This window comes from Castanea sativa, chromosome 9 (assembly GCF_040712315.1).
Source record: "Castanea sativa cultivar Marrone di Chiusa Pesio chromosome 9, ASM4071231v1".
In the NCBI taxonomy this organism is placed as follows: domain Eukaryota; kingdom Viridiplantae; phylum Streptophyta; class Magnoliopsida; order Fagales; family Fagaceae; genus Castanea; species Castanea sativa.
In genome coordinates, this window is record NC_134021.1 from 15559480 (window position 1) to 15576455 (window position 16976).

The window sequence follows — 16976 nt, forward strand, 5'->3', positions numbered from 1 at the left end:
GCTGCTCAAAGTGATGTATGTGTAAAGTTGGAATCGAGTAATTACAAAAAGCTACTGTTCAATTTTTGCAATGATCAATCGATCGAAAATTAGACTCAATTGATTGAAGCTCGTTCAAAATATTTTTTCTGCAGAATTTCCAACTCAACCCAAGTTCATATGATGTGTAGGGTTTTATGTTTTGTCTTAGGTATAAAAGGAAAAACCCTAACCACGTTTTGTTGTTGTTTATATTGTGTGTGTGAATCTCTTGTGAGATCTAGATGTGTTTGCCTTCATACATACTTAGGGTTATCAAGATCAAGATTGATGTCGAGAGCTTTGTGATCGTTTAAGTTGCTGCATAAAGAGTTTAAAGAAAAACAAGTGGTATACTTGTGGATGCTGTGGATCTGAGAAAGAAGTAGTCCGTGGACTCGGAGCTGTCACATGGTCATAGTAGTAAGCTTTCTACTCGAGATAGTAATAGGATGTTAGTGGTCTAAGTCGCTATTGTAAAATTTCAATTCTTTCATAGTGGATCTGTTTTACCATGAGAATAGCTAGGTTAAATCATCCCCAGGTTTTTTACCAGTTTGGTTTTCTTGGGTTATCATATTGTTGTGTTCTTTATTTTTCGCATTGCTTACATGATATGATTGTTATTGTCTTAACTTAGATTTGAATAATTTATCTAAGTAATCACTTGGCTAAATAACTAGATTAAACAACTAGTGTTTTAAGAGGTCTAAAAACGTACAGTATGAAATGCATGAACAAGTGATGATTTAAAAATGAATTAACATAGGATAATAAGAGAGTGTTTCAATATGTATTATGTGATAATGGATGATGCTTAAGCATGTGAAAATAAATTACAAGAAAAATGGCATTTAGTGACAAAACCTTTTTGAGGATTGCACAACACCCTTGCAAATATATATTTAGGTAAATTGCAAATTACACTTCTAAACTTTGGGAGTGTTTAGATTTTAAACTCTGAAATTTTAAAATTTAGATTATACCCCTTGAAATTTAAGGGTGTTTAGATTTTATACCCTAACGTTTCAGAATTTGGATTTTTCCTTTTAAATTTTAAGAGTGTTTGGATTTTATTCCTTAAAGTTTGGGGGTAAAATCTAAATTTTGAAATGTTAGGGTGTAAAATCTAAATATTCCCAAACTTTAAGGGTGTAATTTACAATTTACCCTATATATTTTTGTGAGGAATCAAAATAGGGGAAGGTTGAGATACTCCTTGCGCTTCTTCAAGATCTTAGCCGAAGGAGAATGAAAAGAGTAACAGTCAAAAAATATATATATCAAAGTTAGAAGGTTCAAACAAAATAGTACAGCCCTTTATAAGGGTCTTAGAAAGACCAACAGTCAAAAAACCTACAAAAGGTTTGGGTGCACCCAGCAATGCTGGGTGGGTGTGATCAAGGCAATGAAGGCCAGACTACTCACTTTAGAGTGAATGAACCAAATCCCAAGTGGTTTGATCTGCATGCATTTTCTTAATAACTAGTCATAGACCCGTGCGTTACGCGTGACAATTTTTTTTAGAGTTATCTCATAAATATATTTTTTATTTTTATTATTATTTTTTTACTATTGTTTATATAACTTGTGTAAAATTCTTATATGGTAAAATTATTCAACTCATGTTATATAACAAAATAATATTATATTCTTTATAATGCAATAGAATATCATTTAACAACCAGAGAGAGCAAAAAAAAAATTAAAACACAAAACTAAATTGCATCAACTCAAAGTAGAGTTCTTAAAAATACAAAAATTTAATAACCTAAAGTAGAGATGCAAGAAAAATAAAAAATAAAAATCCACCAAAAAATTGAGAGAGAGAAATAATATTTTTTGTGAGGGAAAATTATGCATAGAAATATAGAATAGAAAAGATAATGAAAATTTTGAAATAAGAGGATAAGAATAAGAAAAAACAAAATAAATGAAGTTAAATGGAAAGATGAAGAGTGATATTAAGGTAGAGGGTAGTGGGGAGATGAAAATGTGAAAGGAATAAGAAATGTTGGAGAAAGTGTAAATGTAAAAAAAAAATGAGTATTTTTTTTATAAGAAGATTTTTATTTATTTGTTTTTAATTAAAAAATTATATGTTTAATTTTTAAAAATTAAAAAAATGAGAGAAAATATTAATAATTTAATGATATGGAGGATATGGCTGAATTTAAGTGGTCAATTGTAGTAATGCTATTGATGTTAGCTTGAATATGTGTGTGTGTGTGTGTGTGTGTGTGTGTGTGTGTGTGTATTTTGCAACATGAAAAATGATAAACCCTATCCATATAACTAAATTAAAATTACTTTATGATATTGAGTTAACAAAACAAATTGGTGGTTACCAAAAAGCTAAGCATATTTTGTTTTTCTTTTTTTTAAAAGAATAAACCTAAAAGCTGAACATGAATTATCTTGTTTTATTGCTTGTCATTTGTGTGAAATTAAAGCCTCGTATAAATTGATGGAGCCTCATTAGACCTATCAACCATTATAGCTCTAAAGAATACCAATAACAAAAACTTACATAAATCAGTACTTACCATTTGCAAGTCCAGAGACTACACATACAATCTAACGTACATCATTACCTAACAATATTTCAACTCACCACACAACAAAGTAATCATGCAAATGAACTTTGAAATATCCATTTGGTGTTACAATCGATGGTATGTAGCTTTCAGGAAAAAATATGTAGTAGTGGTAAATTACTTAACAATACTATTCAATTACTCAAATTTATCACGATATGAGGAGAACATGAATGCATTATAAACCCTTTTGTTCCTTATGGCCCATACAAAATTTAAACTGTTGGAATTAAGAAGAAATAGATTTCTATATATAGAAATAGATTTCTAAATATATAAATAAAATAGTTTTTGTTAGAAGTCAATCACTACACATGAGGAGAGAAAACAAAAATTAAATGAGAAGATAACGTATCAAGTCTAAAAGGAATTTCATAGAACAAATGTCATCTTGTACAAAAATAACATATATAGAATGACTAAATAGGTGAATTCAAAGCAACCCAAACTAAGAATTTAAAAAAAAAAAAAAACACATGTAATAAATTAAGAATTAAAGAGAGAAAAAAAAAACTTAAATCACAAAACTAAATTACATCAGCTCAATATAAAGTTCTAAAGAACACAACAATTTATCAACCTAAAGCAAAGATGCAAGAAAAATAAAAAAATCTACCAAAAACTTGAGAGAGAGAGAGAGAGCCTTTTTTGTGAGGGAAAAGTATGTAAAGAATGGAAGAGAGAATAATAAATTTATAATAAGAGAACATGAATAAGAATGGGAAAAAAAAAAAAAAGGAAGATGAAGGGAAAGAAGAAGAGTGATATTAAGGTAGAGGGTAGTGAGGAAATGAAAATATAAGGTAGGGATGATGGGAAGATGAAAAGGTAAGGGATAGAGAAGGGTTGGAGAAAGTATAAATATTTAAAAATGAGTAAATGATAAATAAAAATCAATATATATATATATATATATATATATATATATATATATATATATATATATATATATATATAAGCAGAGACCTCATGTGGGAGTGCATGACGTCCTGCCAAGTAGCGCTCTAATTTTGCATTTAGCATCTTTTTACCTCTTTCATTCAGTATTTTTTACTATTACCCAAAAGTTCACATTAATTTGTTTTACTGTTATCTCATTAATATCTCATTAATTGTCTAAGCTTACACCACATCTTTCTCTATTTTTCATGTCTTTTAGCATACCCACTGTTTTAGTATTTTTTTAAAATAATAATAAAGTAAAATAAGTAAGGACTAATAGTAATAACTAACGAGATAAGACCCTTAAGAGAAATAGAGAAATACAAAAATGTTGTGGATTGTTAAATAAAACGTATTATTTCACTATATATTACCAAAATAATAGACCTAAGATTAACAAAACATTTGAAAGAGAGAGAAAGAGGAATCTGAAGGGTCGCTACCTTTGTTATACTGGCCTCCCACCACCATCAAGATACCGAAACCCCTGCGGGTAATTTTTTTTCTTTTTTCTTTTTAAATTAGGGGCTTAAATTTGATTTAGGCTTAGGTAATTTGGTTTGATAGTTTTTGTTTTGGGTATATACGTAGAGAGAATATTTGGTGCACAATGTAAAGTCATATTCTATCATAGTTTAATTTTAAATCATCTGTAAGACATATGCATACACACTTGCCCACACCATGTCTTAATGTTGTACTATCGACGAGTGGAAAAAAGTCAGAGAGTTGGGTATGCTTTCATTTCATGGTATGAAATATGTGAACACTGCACAAATTGGTTGATTTTCATGATCCTGTTACTCTTTTACATTTATTTTTGGTTTCATGATTAAAAAAAAAATCTTATCTTAAGAAAGCTACAAATATGCAGTGAAGTTACTAAACTAATTTTTAATATTTCAAAATGTATATGTTTCTTTACTCTAATATAGTTTAATTTTTCTTTATAATATATGTACAATATTTACAAAACCGTCTTACATAAAATATTACAAAATTATTTGTGCATCGCACGGGCAACTTACTAGTTATAGGAAAATTGAAAAAAAAATGATATCGACGTGAACGCTGATGTGGCTCAACTGGAACGTATCAACAATAAATGTTACACTTCAACATTCATGCGCAATTGATTATGTTTTTTTTTTTTTATTGAAAAACACACACACACACACACACACATATATAGGGGGATGAGGATGAAACAAGGGAATACACTCACACGCCAACACCATGGCAGTCAGTGTCGCGGAGCAAGAGATAAACTTTTTTTCAATATCACACCTTACTGATGTGGGACGACTCAACAACATTGACTATCTTTTTTTTTTTTTGGTTGAGAAAAACACACACACACACTCACATATATATAGGGAAATGGAGATGAGATAAGAGAATATACTCACACGCCAACATCAAGGCAGTCAGTGTCGCGGAGCAAGTGATAAACCCCTTCTCAATATCACACCTTACCAATGTGGGACGATTCAACAACACTGAATATCTTCTTTTTTTTAGAAAAAAAAAAAAAAAAAACACACACACACACACACACACACATATATATAGAGGAAGGGGGATGAGATAAAGGAATACACTCACAAGCCAACACCAAGGCAATTAGTGTCGCAGAGCAAGTGATAAACCCCTTCTTAATATCACACCTTATCAATGTGGGACGACTCAACAACACTTCGTATTTTTCTTTTTTTTTTTGAGAAAAAAAAAAACACACACACACACACATATATATATAGGGGAAGGAGGATGAGATAAGGAAATACACCAACACCAAGGCAGTTAGTGTCGCAGAGCAAATGATAAACTCCTTCTCAATATCACACCTTACCGATGTGGGACGACTCAACAACACTGCGTATCTTTCTTCTTTTTTGAGAAAAAAAAAAAAAAAAAAAAACACATACACACACACACACACACATATATATATATAGGGGAAGATGGATGAGATAAGGGAATACACTCACACGACAACACCAAGGTAGTTAGTGTCGCGGAACAAATGATAAACATCTTCTCAATATCACACCTTACAGATGTGGGACAACTCAACAATGCTGAGTATCTTTTTTTTTTTTTTTGAGAAAAAAAAAAACACACACACACACACACACACACACACATATATATACAGGGGAAGGGGAATGAGATAAGGGAATACATTCACACGCCAACACCAAGGTAGTTAGTGTCGCGGAGCAAGTGATAAACTCCTTCTTAATATCACACCTTACCGATGTGGGACGACTCAACAACACTGAGTATCTTTTTTTTTTTTTGAGAAAAACACACACAATCGAAAATCCAATTAACCTTTGCACCAAACCCTGCCAAGGTGGTGGAGGTCCAAGGAACCTAGATAACTCAATCATATAAAAACACGAGCTCAAACCTAGAGGAATTTACAATCCAATTATTAACACACACAATTAATAATTTCCAAACATAAAATTGCTCATCATAGAGAGAGAGAGAGAGGTAGTAATCTACATAACAATCAAAGATTATATTATCACATGAAAAATTACATTGATATTGCACATATATTAAGCATGAAAAAGCTGATACTAAGCATTAAGAAATCAATACCGGAGGCTAGTAGACCTAGCTAATATATTTGGAGAGATACAATGGATGGTATTGAAACTATTGATACATACTAAGAGTTACATTGGATGGTACATATGTTGTATTCTAATCTTCCATACATAACATATAAATTTGTTAACAATGATGATGGCTCATACACAAGGAAAATATGCTTTTGGGATACTTCATAATCAGGCTGGATTTGTGAGGTTGATACATTTTTACATGATTGCAAGATTAAGGCTTTCGTTGCCTTTGCGACGTCTGATCTCTCCTCCATATTTTTTTGGGCTTATGACACTGCTTGATCCTTCCTTCCACTAGTCTTTCAAGTTCAAGGCAACATTTGATCTCTCCACCGTGTTTTTTGGGCTCAGGACACTACTTGATCCTTCCTTCCACTAGTCTTTCAAGTTCAAGGCAACATTTGATCTCTCCTCTTTTGTGTTTTTTGGGCTTATGACACTACTTGATCCTTCCTTCCACTTGTCTTTCTAGTCCAGGGCCACATTAGATCTCTCCTCCTTCGCGTTTTTTGGGCTTATGACACAACTTAATCCTTCCTTCCACTAGTGTTTCAAGTTCAAGGCAACATATGATCCCTCCTTCCTAATGTTTGTTAGACTTTTGATGCCACCTGATCCCTCTTTTCACTTGTTTCCGGGCTTATTGCGCCTTTAAAATCTTCAATAAGTCCTAGCTGCTTTAGAGAAATATATGTGCACCATTGATTATGCCCCAAAGGAAACTACCGAAATAATTCATTTTAAGATAGCTCGCTCTATCAACTTGCTGAAATCTGAGAATTAAATGATTCTCAAATGCTCATAAAGAAAATTATGGATTATATGAAAGCAATATCAACCCATTCGGTTCTATTTTCAGTTCTCTCTCAAAATCATTGATAGAATTTGAGTCAGTATTTTCTCTATTATGAAAATGGTCCATAAACAGAAAATGGCACCGTTTACCCAAAATACTGATTAGAAAAAAGCAATGATTGCAAATGATTCCAGCCACAATAATGAATTTGTATGATCGTATCTGCTATTGTTTCTACATTCTTATGTTCTTCTTTTTTATTGTAAATAACTAAAGGTATCGCACAATTCCTAATTCCATAGAGGATTCTGGAAGAGATATGAACATTAATAAAAATCATAGGATTTAATGAAGAAGTATAAAACTGTTGCAAACTTACAAAAGATGCATACATTATTCAAATTTTAATCTCAAGCAATGCAACAATAGCAGCACAGAAAGAAGTAGATTGAACATACCAATCCAACGAGGCATCCTTCACCATGATGCATTGGCCATGAGGAGCAAGTGTATGCTTCTGCAGTGGCAGCTATCCTTGTTTGTCTAATTGCTGAAAAGAAAATAACCTACTGAAATGTTAATAAATTGTTGTTTATGTTTTTATAACTACAACTTGTACACAGACAGTTCAAATTTTGACTTAGGGAAGGGGAAAAAAAATTCTCAAATAAAAAAGATACAAATGCCACTAAAATTTATTGGGCAATAAGTACTTGCCATTTAAATAGATGATTATATTTTTGCAAAATGCAAAATTCTTCTGGTAAATCATTGATCTGATTTAGTAGTCTCCATCTCCTCAAGAATCTTTCTTATACTTTGATGAAAGGGAGAGAATTGGGAAGGAAAGTGGGGTTGTTGGATGGGCAACATGAGTACTGATGATGGAGACGATATATTAAACATTGAGAACTGCAGAAACACATATTATGGAGGCATATTTATACCCACAAGCACTAGACAAAAATGAATCAATCACATTACTTCCGAGGCAATTTTGGAAACATCTAAGGTGTGAATTTCCAATTCTGGACTAGCAGATAAGAAGCATATTGTAATATATTATGTAGCCTATATAAGAGGGGTGTCCTTTCATTTTGCGTTCAGACAACGAATATCTCATGATCATCACAAATAAATTTTTCGATGGACATGAACATGCCAGATGCATTGAATTTGGCATGTAGGAACTATTCAATTCAATTTATAGTCCTTATATGGCAAGCAATTTTATACTCCAACCAAGCAAGGTCTTTCCACGCTTGCACTTCCTTTCCAAATAAACCTTGGAATCTCAGGTCCCCTGAACTTAATCGGTCAATTTGGAGGACAACCAGCTACTATCTTGTGAAAAACTTGGAGGACAACCAGATACAAATTGACAGAATTTGGTTCAATTTTCCTAGAAGTACAAACTAAAATTTTAAACATTCCCCCATATATGCGTTTACTCAACTACTAGTACCACCACCAAAAAAAAAAAAAAAACTGTAATTTTGTCTACTTACACGCAGGCTTTAATAAAAACACTAAAAGGTACATAAAATTGATAGTATCGTTCACCATTCATGGATACATCCTTAAATCAATACTTTTTTTTTTCTTTGTGTAAATGAGGGGATTCTAGTCATTCGACACCTAAGAAATCCCTACAAGAAGGCAGATGCCACCATACTATAAGGTTGGTGGCATTCTTCCATAAATATATGATCCTGTTCTCTATGCATCTGATCCCGACATAACTCCGCAGTTATGCTTCCTATCTCTAGATCCATTTCTGTCTTCCATATTGTTTTCTCAAGTCCAATACGACTGGAATTCTTATAATTTCTTCTTTTGGGGGAATGGGAACGAAAACTTCGAGTACATGGAATAAACTTCAATTACAATTTATGTTACAGGTTGGCTAAAACTCATCTGGCAAGCAAACCAACACCACAACAACTCATCAAAAAAAAAAAAAAAACCATTAAGATTACCCAATTTGAAAACAAGTTGCTCGCGATCAACATCAGAACATATTCAACATTAATTATAACTAGTCATTAATCCATGCAATGCATGGAAAAATTACTGAAAATGAAATCTAATGAATGCAAAGAAATTGTGCAAAATATCATTTAAATTAAAAGACATATATTAGTGAATGTTATTATCCTTAACTGTTTGTGTTACATCTAGAGTTTCATATCTAAGTTACTACAATACTACTTGTAGTAACTAAAGCTCACAATATAAGTATATTATATGAGGCCAAAACTTATATTATCTTCAAGCTCTCCTTAGCCTTACAGAGTCCCTAACAAAATTTCTTTTGTAATGAATTTGATTTAAGAGGACTTATTCAAAATTATTTGAATTAAACCTCACAAATTAGAAAGAAAAAATAAATAACATTACAACATTGTAGATTATTAATATGCAAATAAACTACCAATTTAACATGATAAATCACTATTAGTAATTTAGAAAGCAAAAATTAACAAAATTAAAGTTGTTACCCATTTAACCTAAAACTTTTCATATTCTAAAGTTGTCAAACACCTATTAACAAATAACTATTGATATAAAATATTTAGTAATTACTTCAATACTGCAAGTTGTTCGTACTGTAAAAAAAATTGAGAGAATAACACAACATGCATCTTAAACTCTTTCTTGCTTGGATCCATTGCTATATATATATATATATATATATATATATATATATATATATATATATATATATATATATATAGCAATGGAGACGGAACATGCAATTAAAGAGATAACCAATTACGATAGTGTTGGAGGCAAAGTAAAAGATTAAAAAAAAAAAAAACTAAAGAAGCAAGCGCTTTGGCTAGCATACCAGCTAGTTAATTTTTATCAAAAGACATAGAAATCTTACAATCAAATAGAATCCATAAGTAAATAAATACATGTGATACAATCAGATAAATAAAAGGTTTGTCAAGATAATCAAGTTTGGCAATGAAGAAGACGCAGCAGCTATTGATGAGAGTAATCTCTATCTTAAACTTGTGATAATGATAAAGATGCAGCAACTACTAAGTATGCAGATCTAGCATAATCTTATTTTGATTCAACTACAACAAAAATGACAATAACTACCATAAAAAGATTATATCAAAAAACAGTCTTTTATGATATAGCCAAGAGTACAATCAAAGCTAATAGAAGGAATTTTAAATCGATTTCAATGATGAATGAGGGATTCACTTAAATGAGGAGACTAAGACAAAAGGATAAGTATCATGTTCTGAGTATAGTATTGAATTTTAAACTCTATAATTCAATTTGCTAACTACCAAACTACCTTAGCAAATTGAATTTCTGCAAGCATAGATTACATCATTCAATTAAATTTCTGCAAGCACAAATACTGCTAAATCTCTATCATTTAATTTCCTAACAACTAAAACTTTATCACACGGATACTACTAAAACACTATCATACGGATTACACAATATAAACCAATAATGTTACCGTCTCAAACGTTAAAAAAAAAAAAACACCAAATCAATTTTAAACATAGAAACAATCATATATCAGTACAAATACCCAACCTAAATACATAAAAATTCAAATATGAACCACAACACAAAAGAGGTAGTAACAAGATTATAAAAAAAAAAAAAAAAAAAAAAAAAAAAAAAGAACAACGCTATTAATCTAATCCTTACATTAAACTATCATGCAGGCAGCCCCAAGAATAGAGGTCAAGAACAACTAGGATTTAAAGATACAAAAACTGAATCATCCAACTTTTCAGTATTAATATAGTGTGAAGAGAAGAAGAGATGAAGTTAGAAAGCCAAAATCTGGAGTTAGGAAGCTAAAGGGTTGTCGTTTGAGATTGTAACCGTAGAACACAGAGGGTTGCTTTTTAAAATTGTAACCGTGGAACAGAGAGAGTTGGGAATTATTTTCTTTTTATTAGTAATTTTAAATTTAAGAAAACTAATTTTAAATTATAGGCCAAATTCAGGAAAAATAATGATAATGACATGACAACTGATGTAACTCAAACTAAGCGTAGCAACATTAAATGCTACCGCTTCAGCTTTTAGTAATATATATATATATATATATATATATATATATATATATATATATATATATATATATATAACTTAGAAGGTTGGAACATTATTAAGCTAGTATACATTCTGTACCATTTGCAAACCACAAATGGGACTAGTTAAGAACAAATTACAGGAGACCACACAATCGAGGCCTAGAACAGAACTGCCTTCCATTAGCTTTAACCACTGCCATGACTCCAGCAGTCACTCCAGCCCAGATTACCGAAGACATAAATTGCTGTGCACTTCGCCCAACTATATCACAGACAATAAAATTAAATGTCTTAGTGAATATCATATAGGAAAGATATATATATATATATATATATATATATATATATAGAGAGAGAGAGAGAGAGAGAGAGAGACACACACACACACACACACACACATTGTATAAGTCCCTTGTGGTACACTGAATATAATATAAATGATACCATTCTGAAGTGTGAATGATGTCAGCGTCAAGCCTCCAACTATCAAAGCTGATGCCACTGGGAGATACTGCAATTTTTCAGTTTGTCCAAAAAACATGCAATCAGAGACAACTCCAAAAATTAACATGGATTTCCAACATCTGAAAACTAATGTAATCAGGCCAACTGAGCTGGACTAGGCCAGAATTGATGTTTTCTTTTTGGTGAAGATTTAACCAATTTTTTTATTATTTCACAGACGGTTTTGACTAAGATTATAAAAAATAAAAAATAAAAAATGTCATTAGTGTTACCCAAAATTATCATGATAACCAAACCAACAAATACATTCTTTTCACAGGGTCAAAGTAACAGGTTCTCTGAACTAAAATCACCTAATTTAGAATTACTAGCACCATTAAGAGGATCCTGAAATGTATCCCCCCCCCCATCCCCCCTACCTTCTCCCAATTAACAGTAATGTGAATCTATTGCCACTTTTCTTGATGGTAGAAGGCAGCAAGTAACAAAAATGTCATATTTAAGCTATAAAGACACTTATATTACTTACAGAGAGTGACTCAAATCCATTTAGCTGGAACGGTGAAGGACTATTTCTACTGACAGTATAGTGACCACTTATAAGATCCATTGCATCCTGAGAAAACATGAAATTCATTAAAGCATACTAGCAATACTGGTTTCTTTCTTAAAGAGTGGTATTCATAATCGAAAACCCATAAATAGGCTGCTTGCCTGCCGAACCCCATCATGAAAATTATTCAAATAATATCTTGAAATAGCACTCATTCCATCTTTGATTAGTCCTGCTACAGTCTGCTTTCCATATCTGCAGCATTTTGGATCCAAGATGTATTATACACAATATGGTGAACAACTTGACATTTATTTTTGAAAATCATATATTGAAATTAGATTTTACCTAACCAGGTCCCCTTTCAGGGCATTAGTCCCAGCATATTCAAGACTGATCTCATCACCTTGCTCAGCCCACACTAAATCAGCGAAAAGAAGTTTAGAATGAAACTGAAAACACAATTTCACAGGCAAATTCTGACTCAAAGAGGAAGATAGAAGCAGTAATATTAAGAACTCCATACATGTTCTAAATTTTCCATATTCTTCGGGAAACATAGAAATACCCTCTGAAGATGTAAGCACTCCAATCCTTTGCAACTGTATGTTTAATGACTTCTCAGCCAGAAAACTCTGTTAAGAATACATGGAGGGAGCTCAGAAAACTCTACACTAAAAAGCATATCATTCTTAATTACTGCAGATACGATCTACTATAAGATAACAATGGCGTATCAAGGAAATGTAACAGAACAAGAGACAACAATCAAATATACTAAATACTGTTTCTGCAAACCTGGGTGACATTTGTTCGATCAAGGCAATCAATGCAGTTATTTCTAATTACCCCTTTCTGCTCCTCTTGTATGTTTCCTTCCATGTCTACAAGGAAGTATCTGCTCAGCTGGAACAGTAATTATTAAAAAAAATGGATAGCCTACATACCTAGATTGTAGAACAGTAGTAGCAGTTTATATGTAATATTCCATATGTAGATTACCCTTGTTTTTCAAAATCCTCTGAGATTTGGTCATACAGAACATTAAGGTTATCAAAGTTTGCGTTGCCATTATAGTGATGAAAGTCAAACGACACATATCTGCAATAAATTGGGAAAACAAAATTAAGTTTTCCTCTGAAGAACCTTAGTTCCTGAGGAAATATACAAAGCTAAAACACAGCTAGAATCAAAGCCCATAGAGAGAGGTTTTAGCATTTTATAAAACAGAGTTAAGTCAAAATGAACAAATACCATAAAGTCTAAAATGTCACCTTACATCTCGCAGCTTTTGCATTTCAGCAGCATATGCCGCACTTAGTTCACCTTCATCACCATGCTATAAAAGTTAAACATGCAAAATATCCATTAGTTATAAATAAAAAAATTTCCATTGAACAGAAAAGCTTAAAACTTGTGTACTAAGGACAAAGTTAAGGAATCCAATCATTTCACTAGCCAAATATGCACTAAGAACCAGACAATCAGAATTAATATGCCATTCTTTTTTGGCAACATTCTGATCAACCAGTTCAGTGATGTTGCCCATATAAATAGATATCAAAAGAAACAATTTGCTAATATTTTCTTCTTCTTTTTTTCTTTTAAATACACAATTTGCTAATATATTTTGTTCACCAAATTCTGCAAGTTCCTGAACTGCTTACAAGAAGAAAGTTTATAGGCCAGAATTATAATTTAGTACAAAAGAAAAGAGAGAAGAGACCCTTACTTTATCAGTTAGGTCAACTGCTACTATTTCTCCATATCTTTGTAAAAGATCATGGAAATGGCGCTCCACAACATTTGACTGGAGGTAGAATGCCAAATACACAAACATAAATAGGCACTAATTACAATAAAACTCAAGTATTCATCATGGAAAGAGCTCACATCCTAGTGTAAAAACAATACCGTCTGCTCATGGTTTATGATCCTAAGTCGCGGTTTATAGCTTAGGTCAACAATCTGCTCCCAAAGAAGTGGAATTGAGCCTCGAATCTGAATTGCATAACATTGACAAGTTTTGCTTCTTAAGTTAATACCCTTTTTGTGACTAACATGCATAATGAAACATAAAGAAACACCATGCAAAGATATCTAGTCTTATACTTATTGAGTTGTAAGGTAATGTGCATTTCAAGCACACAATTACTTCTCAACCCCCATCAGATACAGTAAAGCTACCTGCAATAATGAGGATCTGAAACCTTCAAGCTCAAGCAATTGTTCAGTTTCAATAAAATTTGCTGTGTCTCCTTCAAGGTTAGCCCCTCTTCTCCACATCCTTGTCCCTAAATCAAATCCAATCTCATAACTTCAAATCTGCTTGCAGATAGTTAAATAAAAAATCATAGGAACCTATCATCTCCACAACGTTATACCTAGACGCCGTGTACACCTCCTTGAAAGTAATGTGATTGTCACATGTGAACTTTTTAAGTTCAGCTGTACAGACTGGAAGCTTAATCAACAGTTAAATGAAAACACTTGTTTTTGAATGGAATATAATGAATGAACTTATTCCAGCATCTTATTTTCTCACGTGCACATGACAAACACAGAGAAAGAAAAAAGAGGAAGAGGGAGGGAGAGAGAATGATATTGACTAAACAGAATTAGGAATAAGAAATTTCAGGATATTTCCTTGTAATATAGGAATGATGAAACCGTCAAGCTGCACCAGAAAGATAAAGGCACATTAGGGGAAAGAAATTTTATCAATTAAAGTTAGTTTAGTACATCATTTTTCCTTTAACCTATTGAAAAATTTTCCTTCTTATAAAAGATTAAATATTTCTTGCTTTAGCAAACAATAAAAGTAGTCCTGAAATCCTAGGATGGATTGATCTAACAGAAGCAACATCTAACCTTAGACTCAATAAGGTCCTCCAAAAGATTTCTGTTCCAAACAAATCGAGGGTCAGCCTGAAACAGAATTAATTATTAGAAACAATATCAGCATGTTTGACCAACCATACTCATTCTTGAAATGGTAAAATACAATCTAACAGCAGAGAAATAGAAAAAAACAAAAACAAAAAAACAAAGTGCTCACATACAATATAGCTTCATAAAATTCAAAGTGAGATTGGAATGTTAAAATTTTTAGGACATGGAACATCAAAGAGATCTTCCAAAACTCAAACTAGTAAGAAATCAACCTTTAAGCCCAAAAAACAAAATCCTATATTCATAGCTGACATGGTATGCTGACTAACCTGCTTCCAAATTGGTTTATTCATCCATCCTTCAGCTAACTTGTATCTTCTCTGTAAGCTGATAGACATGATCAAAGGCATCTTCAATACATTATACATAATATGACACGGATTTGACTCTGAATACAATGAAAAGAAACAGCCCAAGACAATTATAAAAACAGTGGCAGTCTAGTTAAAGAGAGCAAGCTGCAAGGCAAAAGAATTTACTTCAAAGTTATATCTGCCTCATATGAATAGTATAATCCAGGAGCCGATTCCACTGTTCTCAAAAGTGTTCTAAAGTATGCCTCGTCTTTTTTCTGCGTAAAATACATTATTATGACTAGGTTTTAGGCAAGAATCAAAATCTTAATCATTTCAAGAGATGCCTGCATAGGTTTAAATTATTACTTCTTGAGAAGTCGAAAACTTCAAAGCCTCATTGCAGGACAGGAACGTCATAGACATAACTTTAAATATAGGAAAACCAAGAAAAGTCCCGACTTCTTTCCGAGAAGTTATTACGAGTACGTACGTTCCTGAGCCAAAACATGAACAATTGAGTAGAAGTCTCATTCAAAAACTTACAATTATCATACTGTCAAGTTAGCCAAGCTAATTAATTGGTAAAATTAGCTCAAGCCAATTAATATTATTACACTTCGGATAAAACTTAGATACAGTTCTTTATTTAGGTTTTCCAATTAAATTCAATCACGTCCCTCAAATAAAATGGCCAGGAACCTAAATTACAGCACCCAAGGAACTCTTGACACTTTTTAGCTACGAAGCACAAGCATGTACACATGTACGGGTACAACAGATCATAACATAAAATAGCCAGCACTTGTGTAGTACGACACAATTACGATTCAATAACAGAACGTATATCGACAAGTAGGGCATTTATTGATTACGTGCTACTTAAGCAAGCCATTTTGCAAATAAACTTAAAAAACACATTTCCAAGAATATCAAAACTCATCCATGTGTGAAGGAAACGGTTAATACTACCTGCAACCAATCTAATGGATCCAACAACTCCATAAATTGTAGAGACTTTTGAAGGACTTAGAGAACAAGTGTCATCACCTGCGAAAATTGGCCAAAAGCATTAATTATTGAACCAAACATGCCCTAAAATAAAGGAATTGGAAAAGGGGAATGAGAAAGAGTATGAGACGGAAAATGTTTTACCGGTGAGTGGTTCAACGTTGCCGTCACGGCGGCCGATGGAGAAACCTTGGTTTGGGGATTCAATGGATTTGATCACGTACTTGTCTTGAAATTCCTGTAATTCTAGCTGATCATAGAGCTTGAATCTACTACCTCCTGAAGAAGCTCCATCTCCACCGTCCATTTTTTTGTTGAACCAATTTGAAGCACAATAAGGTTCAGATTGATTTTTATTGTTTTTTTTAGAGAGAGAGAGAGAGAGAGAGAATGGAAAACGTGAATTTGATCGATCAGGGAGTGTGTGATCGATGGAGGAGGAAAGTGAAGAAACGTCAGTCAAAACAACTCGTCAGCTGACTCAGCTCCAACGGATAACCCGCAGATTTTTTTTCAATGTTGTTATTTATATTTATAGTTATAATTAAATGACGTAAATAGCCATGTCATTTTGGATAATTAATCAAAAACATTTTCTTTTTATCTCCAAACCAAAAAAAAAAAAAAA

At 32.3% G+C, this 16976-nt stretch overlaps 1 protein-coding gene across 3 annotated transcripts; it reads right to left on the reverse strand.

Annotated features, from left to right (window-relative positions):
- Positions 1–11016: 11016 nt before the first annotated feature.
- Positions 11017–16843, reverse strand: LOC142608570 (phosphoinositide phosphatase SAC8). 3 transcript variants are annotated; one of them, XR_012839543.1, is made up of 20 exons: positions 16493–16843; positions 16310–16387; positions 15707–15834; positions 15524–15615; positions 15314–15371; positions 14964–15020; positions 14736–14769; positions 14477–14557; positions 14280–14386; positions 14007–14093; positions 13825–13902; positions 13367–13431; positions 13095–13193; positions 12891–12976; positions 12619–12727; positions 12441–12513; positions 12254–12347; positions 12069–12155; positions 11519–11585; positions 11017–11336 (listed from the first exon to the last, which is right to left on the reverse strand). XR_012839543.1 is itself a non-coding variant. In XM_075780262.1 (20 exons), exons 1-20 carry the CDS (start codon positions 16653–16655, stop codon positions 11209–11211), a joined length of 1785 nt encoding a protein of 594 aa, XP_075636377.1. In that variant the 5' UTR covers positions 16656–16843; the 3' UTR covers positions 11017–11208. The 3 variants fall into 3 exon arrangements, 1 of the variants encoding a protein (XP_075636377.1); XR_012839544.1 differs by having other exon boundaries at positions 12891–12998; XM_075780262.1 differs by having other exon boundaries at positions 12891–12990.
- Positions 16844–16976: the final 133 nt, after the last annotated feature.

Bases quoted from the DNA above. Each gene is read 5' to 3' on its own strand.
- LOC142608570 (XM_075780262.1), bottom strand. From the start codon at position 16,655: ATGGACGGTGGAGATGGAGCTTCTTCAGGAGGTAGTAGATTCAAGCTC. The intron at 14,387-14,476 runs GTATAACGTTGT...GATTTGATTTAG, and splicing joins GAGGTGTACACGGCGTCTAG to GGACAAGGATGTGGAGAAGA. The intron at 11,586-12,068 runs GTAAGTAATATA...GAAAAATTGCAG, and splicing joins ATGGATTTGAGTCACTCTCT to TATCTCCCAGTGGCATCAGC.